General features: G+C 37.8%; 2 protein-coding genes across 4 annotated transcripts in view; one reads left to right on the top strand and one right to left on the bottom strand.

Moving 5' to 3' along the window:
- LOC110828814 (uncharacterized) overlaps nucleotides 1-14,309 on the top strand; it is a 33,509-nt gene extending 19,200 nt beyond the window's left edge. The window contains exons 3-9 of the mRNA XM_022061856.2: nucleotides 704-860; nucleotides 1,788-1,998; nucleotides 5,938-6,093; nucleotides 9,062-9,232; nucleotides 10,657-10,780; nucleotides 11,196-11,914; nucleotides 13,594-14,309. Coding sequence (XP_021917548.2) covers nucleotides 704-860; nucleotides 1,788-1,998; nucleotides 5,938-6,093; nucleotides 9,062-9,232; nucleotides 10,657-10,780; nucleotides 11,196-11,914; nucleotides 13,594-13,894 — 1,839 coding nt within the window. The 3' untranslated portion in view covers nucleotides 13,895-14,309. The remainder of the gene's footprint in view (nucleotides 1-703; nucleotides 861-1,787; nucleotides 1,999-5,937; nucleotides 6,094-9,061; nucleotides 9,233-10,656; nucleotides 10,781-11,195; nucleotides 11,915-13,593) is intronic.
- LOC110828815 (AP-4 complex subunit beta-1) overlaps nucleotides 1-17,950 on the bottom strand; it is a 134,343-nt gene that overhangs the window by 40,007 nt on the left and 76,386 nt on the right. Inside the window, exon 2 of one of the 3 annotated variants that reach the window (XM_087347476.1) lies at nucleotides 3,350-3,468. The exons of 1 other annotated variant lie outside the window; for it this stretch is intronic. The gene's annotated coding sequence lies outside the window, so the exon portion shown is untranslated. The remainder of the gene's footprint in view (nucleotides 1-3,349; nucleotides 3,469-17,950) is intronic. One more of the 3 variants, XM_087347475.1, reaches the window with a different exon arrangement.

Raw genomic sequence — 17,950 nt, 5'->3', positions numbered from 1 at the left:
AATATCTGTAAAATTAATTTTCAAATCATGATTTTGGAATTGACATAGGAAATATAATAATAATTTACGGTAATAACTCTTTAAATTTGTAAATTATTATATTTCCTATGTCAATTCCAAAATCATGATTTGAAAATTAATTTTACAGATATTTAAACATCCACGCACAACATTTAAAGGAAGAGACCTAAAAACCAAACAAATCAATATACGCAAAGCAAGATGTGCAATAGTTTTTAAAACAGCTTTTAAAATTGATAGACCTGATGATGGTGTAATGCACATCGAAACATGTCGTCAATATAAAATGTAACAAGATCTAGTATCTAATGAAAAAATGTTATAATTTTAAGTAATTTTAACATTTTTAAGTTTGTGTATAGACGGTAAATAAATTATTGTATTAATAAACACAAACATGACGCAATTAAGATATAAATTATTCTAACGTAATATATGGGATATTTTATAATTCTCATAATAAACAGCAATCACTTCCATATATTCAAGATTGTTATCTGTAATGGAGATTGTTAGACTTTTCTTTGAAATAAGAAATGAATATTTAAATAACATAGTCGAAACACGTAAAACAGTTTTACCGCCATGAAAACCGTGCCTCATATACGGCTATCGGCATCATTTTTTGAGATTTAGTGAAATTTTGCTGTTAGTTTAAACTCTTCGTAAATTTGTGTTTCAGGCACTGGAACTGAGACACCTCCGAGTGGTCCCGGGGTCACCCCACCGGCGGGTCATGGTCACTCCGTCACATCCGCTCCCAGCCCCTAGGATAAGGCCCGCCTTGCCGTTCAGACCCCCATCAAGTCACATCCGTCGTAACGTCCAAGTACAGACAGGTACAGTGTTCACGTTCAGGACCCTGTGGTCCTATTGACACCACAGAATCTCAGAAATAACATAAGAGTGGAAATATTGACACCAAATTATTATTTTTCAAAAACTTCATTTGACTTATGTGTATTTATTTCTAATATAAATCACGTGGTGGGAAAACTAACATTTTCTCATACTTCGTATTGTTAAGCTCGTAATTTATTTTATTCCTATATAATTAATTACCGCCACGGTGGTCTAGCGGTCAGAACGCTGGCCTTGTAAGCCTGGGGTCCCGGGTTCAATTCCCGGCGGTGCCCGAATTTATAACTTGTGTTGGGCAAGGCCGTGGTCTAGGCAACACGGAGTTTTCCTCCGTGGCATCCCAACAATTACTCCATTCACACACAGAAGAAGGCAATGGCAAACCACTTCTGGATCATCTGCCAAGAACGTATATGAACAGGTCCCAGTCCGAGAAAAGGATGGAAGGATCCTGTTCATATGGACCTGTCGTCAGACAGAACACTACAAATAAAATAAAATAAAAATAATTAATTACAATTTTTCCATCCATTTCTTTCAACATAAAAACAAACGAATGTGTTGTTGCGAAGGTATTAAGGTTGATTCAGAAATCATTTATTGCATTTTCGTGGGCTCCATAGGGGAAAACTATTGTGGCCGAAACATCACTCCACCCCCTGTGTTTTTTTTTTAAAAAATAACTGGCTTCGGAATATCACGATCATTACAAAACTCACGACGAACAAGAAAATAACAGTTTTAATCTTATTTTTAAGATGTAAATTATCTTTAGATGTTCCCAATACGACTAATTCGAAATCTGGTATTCCTAGACTGGGTCGTGATTCAGGATAGGGTAAATAGTTTTGGACTCAAGATCCTTGTTATCGTTTCTTGAAAAAATAAAAAATGTCCTCTTTCAGAAATGGTTCCTCCCCCACCTCCGACGCCTCTGCGTGGGGGCAAGCCACCACGTCGTCCTCCACCCGGAAAACACCCCTCGGCACCTCTGAGGCCTCCGCCAGTGCCTGAGAGGAAACATGGTCCAGGAAGCGAGTTTTCCGGGTCTCCCAACAAGGACAACTGCGACTACTTCACGAACACTCTGTGCCTGGAGGTGACGGACTACCCAAAGTAAGTTCTTAATAGTTTCCGCAAATTCCGACGTTGCGAGCTGAGGAGCTCCTCTGAGTCGAAATAGAAAAAAAGACGTCATTTAAAATCTGTCCTTTGTATGAAATACGCTATTCGTGGCTTATACTTTAATTCATAAATACGAATAATCTTTTTTGTAATGTATTTATTTGCATACGACGTCAGGAACAGTGGCTGAAGACGTACATAGTCTACGGAAGCTCAAAGTCTCGCTATAGGATCATGTCCGCGTTTATTCTATGTCGTGATGTTGTGTTGTACAGGCGGCAGCCTTGCAAGGGGCTGATTTCCCTCCAAAGGGTTCTTCCGGGTATCTAAAAGGATTCCTAGTTTTAGAATTTCTTCTGAATATCAAAGAAACCAGAGGGCATAATCCGTTATAGGAAATATCCACAATGACGATTTTCAAATCCTCGAAAATTTAACCAACATACAGCATCCTTTGTGCGTGGCTTTAAAATTGTAAAGTTATGGAATCGAAGCATTCAAAAGCTGTACAATGTCAAATATAGTGGCGTAAAGTATCTGATTTAATTAAAATAGATGTTAATATGAAATCATTTTAATGTGATTACAAATATTTCAAAGTGCGATTTCCTTTTGAAGCGTTTCCATATTTTAAATAAACAATTCTTACGTGTTTTAATAACATTTCTTAGTTTTTTCTCGAATTTCAGTTTTTATTTTTTTTAGTAATTTTAAAATTTATCCAGATGTCGCCAGAAACAGATTTTAACCCTTCAACTTTTCGATAGGATTAATTTCCAAACTATGGCAAATGTCGGCTCTACGGCGCAATCTGATAATATTCGCTTTAAAAAGCATCTGACTCAAGTCTGAGGCAAACATCTGAGAAATAATTGAGCTAAGTTACAAAATACATATTAAAAGTTCGGAACATCTATAACAGTTCGATAAAAATAAAAAATAAATAAAAAATTAAAACACTTGAGAACTTCGTAGTTTCACTTATTTATTCAACAGCAAACACAAATTAACAAGTAGTGTAAATTTGTTACTGAAATAAATAAAGTGTATTTTATTCTTAAAATTATATTTATTATAGCTGAGAAAGGAGAAAAGCTTTTTCCCAGCAAGAGCGATCTAAGGATACGGATGGGCTTTAAACGTGATTAAAACTTTAAATAACTTATATAAAGAACACAATTTAAAGAATGCCTGGAAACCGAATCATAAAATTACTGTTTTAACATAGGCCTGGAACGAAACGTAGATCCGACCGAATTATGCGAGGAACAATTTTCATCTTTGTAACAGGAACGGATTAAGAGCTGATTCCGAGATGCTGGTAATGACAAAATAATCTTACCTCCAGTGTAGAGTATTTCTGTTAGCGGGTCTTCAAATATCCCCCAGTAACCGAGGGCACTGTCCGATGACAAGTAGTTTCCCCTGTCCCTTACGACGTCCTAGAAAACAAAAGACACTCTATATCAGGGGTGGCCAACCCGCGGCCCGCCTTGAACATTTTTCCGGCCCGCGAGATTCATCACACTTTTACAAAATATATTTATTTTATAATGGCCAAAGTAGTGAAAACCAATGTATTAAAAAAATACATTATTTGTGCATCCATATATTAAAAAATTATCTGTCGAAATTGTGAGAAAAAATTAACTTTGATTTTAAAATAATGTAAGAATAATAGTAAACACAATAATAATAACTCATTATGTTTCAATTTTTCACTCCAAAAAAATGTCTATAGTGTATCTAAATCTAATATGGGGATATATAATTTTATATGTGGCCCGCGGAGTTATGATGCATTTCCAAAGTGGCCCGAAAGATCATTTGGGTTGGCCACCCCTGCTCTATATAGTAGCTGTAACGATCCCATCCCTGTTTTAATCAAAAGGCGTCTTGGCATTAATTTCGAAAACGTTAAACATTTGGCTCTCAAATCCTTTACTCTAAAGTAGATTTTAGAAAAGTGTACAGAAGGGTTCATGCTTCCTGGGGTATATGTCTTAATAAAATATATTTTCTCGGCAGAGTTCCCCAAATCGTCAAGGAGAAGGGTGTGGACTCATCCTCCAAGCAATAAAATTGTAGGATATTTAAGCGAGAAGCTGAGAATAATCTTCTCATTAACGAAGACAATCTTCAAGAGATTTTTGTCATACATCCTTGATTAGAAGTCCTTGGCCCGCATCTGAAACAGGTCCATGGGGGAACTGAGGTTTTCGGATGGTACACACTTTTGAGGACCAAACCATTCAGAAATTATATAAATTAATGTAAAAAAAATGTGGTGATTTATATCACATCAGCTCGGTGTTCCCGGTCTACGTACACATACAATTAACGAATCTGCTATTTAGAGCTTTGTTTTATAACATACGACATCAAAATGAAGGCAACTAAGAAAAGTTTGCTAATTTTGTGTATCGTACGAAACCACTTTTAAGACATGACAATCATAAACGTAATTAATGTAATTTTATTAATCATTTATTTCAGAATGTTACGTATAATTTCTTAGCTTTTATAACTCATTAGATAAATTTAAATTACAGCGATGTTCACTTCTCACCTATTCTCTAAGTCGTTTTGAAGTCAATAAGGAAAGGAAAAGAAATTAGCAATGATGTGCGTTGGGGGATTGTGGTATTCCTATACTCTGTTCAGAATCTCTTGTACGAGGTGCGATCGGAAAGTTTCTAGACTGCGCGTATAAAAACCCGTACACTTATCTCAGGTATTAAATTCATCCATAACCCTCGAAGTAGTTCCCCTGGGAGTGAACACAACGATCCCAGCGCCGCTGCCAAGCCTGGAAGCATCCCTGGAAATCTTTCTTTGTCAGCCTGTCAAGCACCATCTGCGATTCTGCCTGAATCTCTTCTATCGTCTCAAATCTCATTCCCTTTAGCTGAATTTTCATCTTTGGGAAGAGGAAGAAGTCACACGGAGCTTAGAAAGGAAGTTGGGGTCGGTTCTTGCAAGATCTTTGAGCTCCTGACAAACGAGAAGTCAAGTCGATTCTGCTTCTGGTCCTCAGACAGGATGCGTCGCATGTGGAGTTCTTCCTTTAGAATCAGCTGACAGGTCCCATAGCCTATCCCAACAATGTCGCACAAGTCGTTGATGGTACGACGTCGATCTTCGTAACATTTTCGGTCGTTGTGCTCGAAGATGGTCGTCCAGAACGCTCGTCATCATCGACAGAGGTTCGGTCATTTTTAAAACGTGAATGCCACACAAAAAGTTTGCGGACTCCCCAAATGCTTGCTTTAGCATTTCATAGGTTTCCGTAGCCGTTTTGGTGAGTCTTTGGCAAGAGATTCAGGCAGAATCGCAGATGGTGCTTGACAGGCTGACAAAGAAAGATTTCCAGGGATGCTTCCAGGCTTGGCAGCGGCGCTGGGATCGTTGTGTTCACTCCCAGGGGAACTACTTCGAGGGTGATGGATGAATTTAATACCTGAGATAAGTGCACGGGTTTTTATACGCGCAGTCTTGAAACTTTCCGATCGCACCTCGTAAGCAGACTCCGTTATTGATGGGTCCTGCGAAACTGGGGTTTTCCTGGCGGCGAGCCCTAGGATTCTGAAATGTGTTGTAACAAAATGCAGTTTCGTAGAACATTTCGCCTTCACATCCAATTAAATTTTTTTTTCAAGTACTTGTCGACAGAAAAGAGCCAATGGTCAGACATTGGAAACAAAAACAATAAAAACATAAAATTTATTACAACACGCCATTATAAATCTGCCACCGCACAAGGCTACAAATTTTCTTCGAACACTAATTCCTAAAACAATTTATTTTATGTAAGAAACAGCAAGGTTAATAATTACAGTCGCCTTTCAGTACTCGAGAGTGAAGATAAATGAACTGTTTTTTGGTGATATAATTGAGCGGAAAAATGTTACCAATTTCTAAACCCACCAGAGACGCCATAATGGCGAGTATTCATCGCCATCTTGGAACAGTTGAAGCTCTTCTCGCAGACATCAAACAGCAGCGTTCTGACGTCACAGCGGACAACATGAAGTCGCTTTACGAAACGAGATACGCTCCTGACCACAACGTGTCCCGAGAAAACAGGTGAGTGTGTGGTACTAATTAATGTTTTTGGAACCAGTTTCAATGCGAGAGCTAGCCTTCATTTGGAAATGCCCAAGGCACCAGAGGTTGTACGAATTCCAAGGATGCAAGACAAGTGTTTATCCAGCGCAGGATTTTCCAAACAACAGCTGGACAGACAAGACCCCGCCCATCCTAACACGATCCACGACACACAGCCTTATTATTATACTTAGATTTCTAAGATTATGGGTGAGACGTAAGACTTTTGCATATAAAAATTAAAGTAAATGTATTAAAATTACATCAGGACAACTACCACGAGACTTTTCGATATTGAATACTACCCTTTTGAAAAGTTCTGTGAACAAAGAAGCTTATTCCTGGCTTTTTTAAAGACGCGTTCAGTTGCGATGTTCATTCAGCGTCGAACAGTCGGTTAATTAGTGAGTAATTAATTTGGAACGGACGGTGAAGGAAGTGATTTTGACAGGAGAAATTGAAGTTCGATCACGAAATATCTGTCGAGATAACGGGTCTCCGAGTCGATATTTGAACCCGGGATATCAAGAATAAGAATCAGGAGTACTAACCACTCGACCACGACGTCTGTTCAACGACGTCCTTCGGTTGAAAATGTTAATATACAAAATAAATGAGAAACAAATGTAAAAGTTTTGTTTAGGAGTACAATTTGTCCCCCGGAGTAAAGTGGGTAATTCTAAATTCGATCCAATTTATTTCCAAAACTCATACACTACAGCATAGCGGCGTTAAATCTTTATATTCTGTTATCACAGTGATAATAGCCTGATTTGGCTTTGTTTAATGTAGTCTTATTGCCTTAGTCTACGTCAAAGTAAACCTATAAATTAAAATTTTAGCGTCACATTTAAAGACAGGGAAAAAAAGAGCTTATAGAGAATTTGAAAAATAAAACAGGCCTAATCAACTAAGAATCATCAGTCTCAGGGTTAGTGGATCTGCTCAAGGAAACTTCACACCGACCTTCCACGGTGAACAGCTGTGCACAATAGCAGTTTCTTGGATTGTGCAACTCCTAATCCACTGAAATGTACAAACCCTAACCTACATTTTTATTAGACCGTGTATAAATATTCTTTACATGGTTGCTTACGTTATTCTGAAATTTTAATTAAGAACAAAGAACGATCTTTTACAAAACATGACACAGTCCCAGTTTCAACAGATGACCCTTTAAAGGACAGTGGCCTGTTAATAGTCTTAACTAGGATCACCTCAGTATTAATAGACCTCTATTTATTGACAGAAACCATCCGAAAATCAGTGACCAAGTCCTCACTGTCAATATTTCTGAATTTTCTGTTCAACCAATCCCAGACAGCCACTACATGAATATTATGACAGTAGGAATCGATTGTAGCCAACAATTTATGTAAACTACTTTTATGCTGTTCGAGTTTTAAAACCACCTGGATAAATGTGTATTTCGTAAACATAAGTATTTAAATTTTGAAACCTAAATAAACAAAGTTACACACTTAGAAAACAAATTAGTGTTTCTAATCTTTGCACTAAACATCAGTTTTAAAAATTCCATACTTCGATGATGCAGTACAGTTGATTTAAGTACACATTTTCATTTCATCCTCTAGTCTAACAGCAAATCGCATCCATTTTGCTAAATTTTTAAGCTACAGAATTACAGTTTTAATGAGTTCTTAAGACTCAAGACAGCTGTGGTAATACCTGCTTATGTCAATTACAAGTTGTGTTTGACTTGTACAATTATTAATTTACCTGCATTATTCTTTTAAATAATAAATTTAAATGTTAAATTTTATTTCGTAATTAAAACTCACGTAACAAGACCATGAGTAATCCTTTGATCCATGTATTACAAACGCGTTACATCGTTATGTGACAGAATTAAGACAGAAACTCCAATATTTTAATTCAGAATAAAGTCAAAGTGTGATTAATGACTATCTTACAAAAGGTGAAATTCAGCTTAGTTTGAAGATGGCTGTCTTCTAGCTTGTTACGTCGTGTAGTCTGGTAGAAGTATACCGACGTTTCAGAGGGTGATTCAGTTTACTTTCACTCATAAAATTTTGAGCCAGTCACTACGTACGCTGCAAATTGCATAGACGAAAACGTCGGCTATTATTTATGAGATATAAATTTTAATTTTATTATTACCCAACTGCAAGACATGTTTAGAAGCATACCAGCGTTCCTCACTGAAAGACTCTGGTTTGCAGAAACCTGTTACGGAGCGCTGACTTTGTCACCTGAAAGGAATCGAACGTGCCGAATGCCGACTCTGACCGGGTTCATTCATCCCGTAAATCACGAGATCTACAGACGTGGACTTCGTCAGAAACATAAAACCTACAATTTCACATTGCTTACCCGACAAAATAAACAAATCCGATTACCGTCGCTAATTAAATAAATTATCACAATTTCTTACAACCTTACTAGCTGTCATAATAAAATAAATAACAAGATAATTAGTATAATTAATTAGACTGAATCATTTCGGGTAGTGACACTGTATCGTATTATCGTTTACTACTGTTTTCAAGGCAGTTCCTCCGAAACGTCGGTAACCACCTACAAAACTACGTAGATTCACAACACAGGAATCCATAATCCAAACCGTTCTCATTCTATAATATTTTATTCTTTAAGACGCAAAGAGAGGTAGATTTAAAACTGGATTAATATTAGTTAATGACAGCCACATTTTTAAAATTATTAGCCTTAATTTAAAATCTATACGAATATTTTGCTGCTGTTGGACCAAAATGAGGAAGGCCGGACACAGAACGTTTTATCGAAACCGGAAGAAGATTTTGGGAGATGAAACACGCGGACAGATGGATAGGCAGACAAATAGCCCGACATGACCTCCATATTGCATATTTCGAATTAATTAGTGTATTTAGCTAATAAAATTTAACAAGAATCAGCCATATCTTTGATGATTCTTTCCTGACAGACGCCAGGATCAAGATAACAGTCTGAGAGATCTAGGCTCAGAGGATGGCTATCTGTGTCCATCCTCCGTCAAGTACGCAAGACCTAAACGTGCAAGAACCACGAGTGGACAGTGGAAGTTCATCGTAAACGCTGGAGATTACACGCAAACCCTTCGACTTGAGATGTGCCAGTGAGTAACGACGTCTAATTAGCCGCTAATTAGTGACTAATGAGAGAAGGAACGTGTAGCACGCATGGGGTAGATGAGTAATTTAATCGGAAAACTTCGAGTGAAGAAATTACTTCAAAGATCTAGGTTAAAATTCTGTTTGAAAATGGATCATGTGGTGTAATGGCGTGGACTGGATTAAAGTGACCCAGGTCGGGGTAAGATGGTGGATTCTAATAAACACGATAATGAACCTTCGGTTGCATAAAATTAGGAGAATTTCATGACAGGCAGAAGGACTCTTACACCACTGAGACTAGTGGTATTCAACCTTTTTTGTTCGCGTACCCCCAGATATAATTTCTGTTCAACTTTGTACCCCCAAAGTTGTTGGTGTATAATTCAAGTTATACATAGTATATAATCTACATCTAAAATAAATTAAATAAATTACATTACTGATTATTCAGTGTTTATCATAAAATAATATATATATTTTTTAAATTTCATGTACCCCCTAAGATGTCTTCGCGTACCCCAGGTTGAATACCACTGATCTAGAACAGTGATATTCAACCTTTTTTGATCGCGTACCCCCAGATATAATTTCTGTTCAACTTTGTACCCCCAAAGTCGTTGGTGTATAATTCAAGTTATACATAGTATATAATCTACATCTAAAATAAATTAAATAAATTACATTACTGATTACTCAGTGTTTATCATAAAATAATATTTTTTTTTAAATTTCACGTACCCCCTAAGATGTATTCGCGTACCCCCAGATATAAATTCTCTTTAACTTTGTACCCCCAAAGTTGTTGGTGTATAATTCAAGTTATACATAGTATATAATCTACATCTAAAATAAATTAAATAAATTACATTGCTGATTATTCAGTGTTTATCATAAAATAATACTTTTTTTAAATTTCACGTACCCCCTAAGATGTCTTCGCGTACCCCCAGATATAATTTCTCTTCAACTTTGTACCCCCAAAGTTGTTGGTGTATAATTCAAGTTATACATAGTATATAATCTACATCTAAAATAAATTAAATAAATTACATTACTGATTACTCAGTGTTTATCATAAAATAATATTTTTTTTTAAATTTCACGTACCCCCTAAGATGTATTCGCGTACCCCCAGATATAAATTCTCTTCAACTTTGTACCCCCAAAGTTGTTGGTGTATAATTCAAGTTATACGTAATATATAATCTACATCTAAAATAAATTAAATAAATTACATTACTGATTATTCAGTGTTTATCATAAAATAATACTTTTTTTAAATTTCACGTACCCCCTAAGATGTCTTCGCGTACCCCCGGTTGAAAACCACTGATTTAGACTATACCAGAACAGAATATTACAATGTTGTTTGGTGTTCACGTCTAAGAAGGACATTAATTTTCTATTTATATTTTTTATATTACAGAAGACCCAATGAAGTGTGCACCTTTATTTCTGATAACTTCAGATCTGAGTGCGCACAAGTTTACAATTACCACAGACTTTTGACATGGGATGACGCGAAAGGTCTGCACATGGACATATTCAAGGTACGACGCACTTCTATCAAGACAATCACCCTTTGAACCAATGCCAATGGACGTCTAGTGTTACTAACATTAATTTCAAATCTCAATAAGACAGTTATGGGCCACGATACTGAAAACACGTGGGTAATGGAGGTAAAGCTCCACGCATTCTTAATCTCGATACTAGACGGAAGGTAGTTGTCAGCTTTAGTGATTTAGAACCAAGTGATGTTGACAAGGCCTTAAAAGTTTCTATTTATTAAATTACTTTTATGTCAGTTACATACTGTTCATAGTAATTCTTTGTCGTTTATTGCTGTAATTTTTACATTGAGAATATTATTAAAAAGTTGAGTTTATTTTAATAATATCACATGCTAACGAATTGGGAATACTTCGACGCCTTTCAAAAATTTGCCGTCTGTTTCGGCTTCAGGTCCCCACCTGCTGTTCGTGCCATGTGCAAGGTTACTCTTTTAACTTCCCGCCTCGAGGAACGGAGTCACCAGAGACCTCTCCACACCCGGAACACTTCCCTGGAGCTGATTTTGCTGTTGAAGATCACGGAATCCAGCAACAAAATCCTAGACCAAACGAAGGATTCAAGGCAGAGTTTGCGGAGGATTCTAATTTAAGACCGCCGTTACTTACAAATTCTGAACAGTTTCACGACGAAAGTTTCAGTCACACTTTTAACCAGGACAAAGGAATAAGAGGCTCGTTCAACACCAAACAAATAACCTCAGGGGGACAGTTTCAAAGTGACACGACCAGCAATAAATTTCTGGTCGAGGGACACAGGGACCAGTTTAATTTCAAAGAAGACAGAACGAGAAATCAGTTCCATTTCCAAAATGACGACACGAGGAACAAGTTCCAGGAAGACAACTCGAGACAACATTTCACACTTCAGCAATCTCCAAAGCGAGAAACCGTGCATTTGCAGAAATCCCCCGAGTACCACGTGACTCCTCCACCTTCGACTTTCCAAATTTCAAATCTGTTCCAGAGACAGGGATTCAGACACCCGACACCCGAGGGCCTCGTTCCTCCAGCAGGTCCACCACTGCCTCTAGCCCACGAGACGGACTTCCAGACGTTCTCAGGGAACAAGATCTTAAGACGGAGTCGGAACCAAACATCGAATGGATTAAGGTAATTTATATTTCTCATACTGCGGGATACTAACGTCGTCAATGCATAAGTCACCTACGATACTAAATTCTGTGGTATATCCTTTTTAAAAAAAGTCAATTTTAAGACCAATAAGGAAACGTGAGGATAACATTATAATGGATGTTGGGATCGGAGTTGAAGTTAAGTGCCGAGACAGAGGATTTTAATATTTTCAGTTTTGAAACCTTACGTTCTCATAACATATTTTAAATTTAGGCTAAGTAGCTACTAATCTGTACCACGATCTTCGGTTTAGAATATTTTAACCTCCTGGCTTTTAAATTTAAAAATTACGATTCAAACTTACGAGGTCTGAAAACAAGATTCTGATGAGAGTATTTGGACCTAACAGTAAGGAAGTGACAGAAGGACGCAGACAATTACATAAAATACATTCTTTCTGCAAGTCGGAAGGAGGATGAGTCGTAAACGCGTGGGAGAAACAAGAAATTTATGTAAAATTTTAGTCAGAGAACTTTAAGGGATACAACTGTTAACGGGGTATTAAATACGAGGTGCGATCGGAAGGTTTCCAGACTGCTAGTATAAAAACCCGTACACTTATCTCAGGTATTAAATTCATCCATCACCCTCGTAGTAGTTCCCCTGGGAGTGAACACAACGATCCCAGCGCCGCTGCCAAGCCTGGAAGCATCCCTGGAAATCTTTCTTTGTCAGCCTGTCAAGCACCATCTGCGATTCTGCCTGAATCTCTTGCCAAAGACTCGCCAAAACGGCTACGGAAACCTATGAAATGCTAAAGCAAGCATTTGGGGAGTCCGCAATGGGTCGTGCACAAACTTTTGTGTGGCATTCACGTTTTAAAAATGGCCGAACCTCTGTCGATGATGACGAGCGTTCTGGACGACCATCTTCGAGCACAACGCCCGAAAATGTTACGAAGATCGACGTCGTACCATCAACGACTTGTGCGACATTGTTGGGATAGGCTATGGGACCTGTCAGCTGATTCTAAAGGAAGAACTCCACATGCGACGCATCCTGTCTGAGGACCAGAAGCAGAATCGACTTGACTTCTCGTTTGTCAGGAGCTCAAAGATCTTGCAAGAACCGACCCCAACTTCCTTTCTAAGCTCCGTGTGACTTCTTCCTCTTCCCAAAGATGAAAATTCAGCTAAAGGGAAGGAGATTTGAGACGATAGAAGAGATTCAGGCAGAATCGCAGATGGTGCTTGACAGGCTGACAAAGAAAGATTTCCAGGGATGCTTCCAGGCTTGGCAGCGGCGCTGGGATCGTTGTGTTCACTCCCAGGGGAACTACTTCGAGGGTGATGGATGAATTTAATACCTGAGATAAGTGTACGGGTTTTTATACGCGCAGTCTTGAAACCTTTCGATCGCACCTCGTATGTTGTGAGTGTGTGGGCTGGATTAAACCCACTAAGCATCCAGCAGCTTTGTCGTGAACACGGTAATGAAAATTTGTGGTTAATTAGAGGTAAACAATCTGTTGACAGTCTGAACGGTCATCAGCTTCTGAAGGAGTACTAGTCGGTTCCTTTAGAATCAAAGGAATCGATAAATGACACTTGCACGAGTCGATCGTAACTGAATCTTACTGAATGTACACCTTTCCAGCTTGTCTGCAGTTACAAAAACGAGAATTTTATAAACTTTGAGGCAAATTTCTGTTTCAGGGACGAAGTGGATCTCGACGTGGAAGAGACAGCTGTCAAGGGACATCCGTTTCGTAACGCAGACGTCATCCACATTCCTTCGACAAAGGCAGCGACCACAATCTTCACGACCACCACGACACCAGCTCCTGCAACCGTGCCTTCGAAACCGTCTCCGACGGTATCAGGGGGAGGAAAGAGGGTGAATTACAATTACCACCCTATTATCGACTACTTTAGAACACAACAGGGCAAGAGCTTTGACCACGGAAACACACAAGACTGGACTCCAATCGTTGGTAACAACGAAAAACTCAAGTGAACATCGCGCTGAACATTTACGCAAAGGAATAATCAACACTGAAACTTAAGTTCTTTTAAAAGTGCTTTTTTTTTTTTTTGCGAAATCAGCAACTCGAAGGCTTGGAATTGTCGGTTATATTTCTGCTCGAAGACGATGAAATATGACTGTAATCGACCTGTAGATTGTTTCAAATTTTCTGGTTTGATCAATAACCACGAAGTTCGTAACATACATAATAATATTTAAAGTGTGGTAAAGACAGACGAAGCAGCTGCTGATTCCCACATAACACACATTACTAAAATAAATCACGTGAAATGTGAAGTGGATCTTCTATAGTAATCAATGTTCATAAAATGGACGATGAGTTACTAATAAATTAATAGGATGATTTATGTACATAAGCATAATTAAAAGTGTACACTTCGACCGATACGTGCATTTTATTTATTTAGTGTTTTGTCTGACGACAGGTCCATATGAACAGGATCCTTCCATCCTTTTCTCGGACTGGGACCTGTTCATATACGTTCTTGGCAGATGATCCAGAAGTGGTTTGCCATTGCCTTCTTCTGTGTGTGAATGGAGTAATTGTTGGGATGCCACGGAGGAAAACTCCGTGTTGCCTAGACCACGGCCTTGCCCAACGCAAGTTATAAATTCGGGCAGTGTTCTTCTCAGCTAAATGGAGATATTTGATTACATATTTATGTTTCTTACAGAAATTTTTGAGTTGCGATGTCTCCAGTCTTTAATTCTCAGGTAAAAAGCTCACTTATTTAATTCCCTCTTCATTTAACTGCACTTTTAAAATTTTTCATTTGTCAAGTAATCTGGTAACTAAAATATTCCTCGACGTATATTCGCGTATCTGATGTTTAATATTCCATATTGAGTCCCTTGTCACATTAACATGGCACGTCCTCAGGATATATTGAAAAAAAGACAAGGAGTGGTCTTCCAGTTTGGGGTTTAGGCGTAGGGGGACAACTCCCCACCGTAAGATATCAACATGTTATAACATTTTCCACGTGGCCGCGTACTCTGACGGACGTAAAATGTGCATTCGATTGGGAATTTGAAATGCCAAGAACCTAAATAGGCTAGATTAACAGAAAAGAGTACCAAAAAAATTCGCAAATTGTAAGTTAAGATCGGCCACGGGCGTCACTGAAACAGTAGGCGATTATATTTTCTATTATGTAAATTAGAATGAATACTAATCATTTAAGGACAGAATTTTTCGCACGTAACGGAATGACTAAGTGTACTATTAGCTTCTGAACTCTGTCGGCACAAGAACTTGGTACGCGCTGGACGACCGGATTTCGCTTCCTGAAAGAGACAGATCATTTTCGTCACACAGACTTCAGGTCGACTCTGGCCGACAAAATGACTTCAGGGAAATTTCCCAAGGGGCCAAGCGACTTGGCTATAAAGCTCACTGCTTACTTAAACTTAGGCTGTACGTAAGTTTTCTATACTATTCATGAATTGGTGTTTAATAATCACAAGGACGTTTAAGTTATTTTTGAAGGCGTTAATTCTCATATTTCTGTAGCACCCGAATTTATTTAGTTTATTTTGAGTGTCTGATAAGACATTTGGCTGATCTCGGAGCAAAGAAAGTTTTTATTATTTACGAAACTTGTACATCTCAGACCGGTACGAGTGTTTCTAATCTAACGAATTGCAAATCCTAGCGATTACATTATAACTTCTTCATTTCACGATATTTAGTCTTCATGGCCATGTGTCAGGACGTGAAGTTCCAAGATCGAATGTTATTTACTGTAAATCTTAATTTCTCATTCCAATGGACGAACACAGATCGTGTGTGTTTCAGAATAAACGCAGAGGAGACTATTTTGAACGTAGAAACAGAAATTAGTTGAGGATGGTCAGATAAACCGGATATGTGTCACGTATGGACAGATGAAAATACGTGCAAGGGCAGATAATATTAAAAATGATCTTAAATGAAGTCAGATGTAATGACGTGATTGGATTAAATTTATATATTAAATCTTGTCCGTCTAATCACAATAAATTCTTATTAAATATTAAAATATTACAATAATTAACATTTAAAATATTTAAAATATTAAATGATGTTCTTTATCGAAATATTCGATTTACATTATAATATTTCGATAAAGAACATCATTTAATATTTTAAATATTTTAAATGTTAATTATTGTAATATTTTAATATTTAATAAGAATTTATTGTGATTAGACGGACAAGATTTAATATATACTTATTATATTACAATATGACGCAACTTTACTATCTTATGGATTAAATTTGTTCAGGGTTGGAGCAGGCTTTTGTGAAAACAGTAACGAACCTTACGGTTTTATAAAAGGCTGTAAACGACTCAGTCTCATTGAATTATTTTCTTAATTTTGGTTTAATATTAGTCACACGTTGGCGCATGGCTTCGTGGCCTGTGTCCTTTTTGCGCGGAGATTTTGCCTTCCTGTCAGTTGTAACATGTTGAAACACCAAGAGTAAAGAAGTATTTTCGAAACATTGTGTATCCTAACCTGGGAATATACTTTTTCAGTTTTATTAAAATATAGGCCTTCTCCTTTAGTACAGTCTAGACGACCTCATTTTCCAACGCAAAATACTAGGTGGCAGGTGGTACAGTCGTACTTGCGGTGAAAGGAGCTGTACCTGGGACCGCTCAATGTCCACTTCCCACCGAGGAAACTGAAACATACAACCGCAGTTCTCTTAGGGGTTGTGGCAGATGACAAATACAAACCTTGTCCAAGACGTGGCACCACAAGAACTACCACACGACCCGCAATGCAGTCGATGAAGTTATGCTACGTGGAATATTGGACGAAAATGCAACGCGTGTGACGTCACCCGTGGAAGCCACGTCAAGAACTCATGTAAAAAAAAAAAATCATTTTTGGACCACTATTATGGGGAAATTTATTCGCATGTGCCCTGAAAAAAGTTTATAAGGCTTTGAAACCGTGCACAAGATACTTACTTACAGATTTAACGACAACGACCTAGAACTTGTAAGATTTGAGGTTTTCACAGCGGTGAGTATGAAGATTTCTGTAAGTAAGTAATCTCGATACTCGTCGTCGTGAGAAACTTAAATCTCACTAAGTTTTAAGTAAATTCAAGGACCGAGCGAAGAAGTCAGGCCAGAGACAAAGCGTTAAGATGTATGAGAGGGAGAGGGAAACATCAGTCAAGTCACGACTGCTCTAACCCCTAGAGATAACCACAGGACGTCAAATTTTGTGTCACTGTGTCTGGATTTCATACCAGGAACAACAAAAGTAATTCAGAAAAAAATAAAATTATACGAAAAGGATTTTATTATACAAGAAAGAAAACTGCTGTTAAAATTTAATTAAACTTAAGAATTCCATTGAAAGTGCAGCTAATATTAAGTTCTAAGGGACAAATTAAATTAACTGACTGCCCAATTGCCTTGCGTTTCAAACACAACGAGGAAATTATTCCACACACGTTAAAGCAAAGGCAACAGCTCTGGACTTTCATGTCTTCACACGCATAAACCACCATTATTAATCGCTTCTCAAAGGTTTAACATTGTTAATAGCAAAGTTCTCCACTGGATACAAGTCTCAAAAATAAAGACAGTACTGGCGTACTTAAAAATGTACTCGTATGTTGGTAGCACTGAAAAACAATGGCAGCCGGCCCTCGCTTCCAATTAATGGATTCGAATATATTTTAAAAATAGGTAGACTCAGGTTTAAAATATGGCTGCAACAATGACAGATTGCGTCAGATATCAACGACCTGTTTCAATTTCTGTGGACAGAACGTGTGAAAATTAGTGACGTAGATGTCGACAATCTACGCTGGCTGAGGAAAGGTTACAAACATTTGAAAAAACAACAACTGAAAGGCCAACTGGCGCTGCTGACAGCGGACAAACAAGTCACTAAAACATGAGTTGGTGTTGTGGCAGATTTGTAAGCGTGTCTGAGAGAACTGATAATCATATCGTAATCGATGGATCTGTAGACTATCTGAGATAAGTCCAACTGAAAAAAAAAACTATATTCTGA

This window comes from Zootermopsis nevadensis, unplaced genomic scaffold (genome assembly GCF_977971745.1).
Source record: "Zootermopsis nevadensis isolate Lab colony 2312 unplaced genomic scaffold, Znev_1.0 Znev_ptg000011l, whole genome shotgun sequence".
Lineage (NCBI taxonomy): Eukaryota > Metazoa > Arthropoda > Insecta > Blattodea > Termopsidae > Zootermopsis > Zootermopsis nevadensis.
Note: the sequence above shows the minus strand (reverse complement) of the source record. Positions and strands in the feature narration are given on the sequence as shown.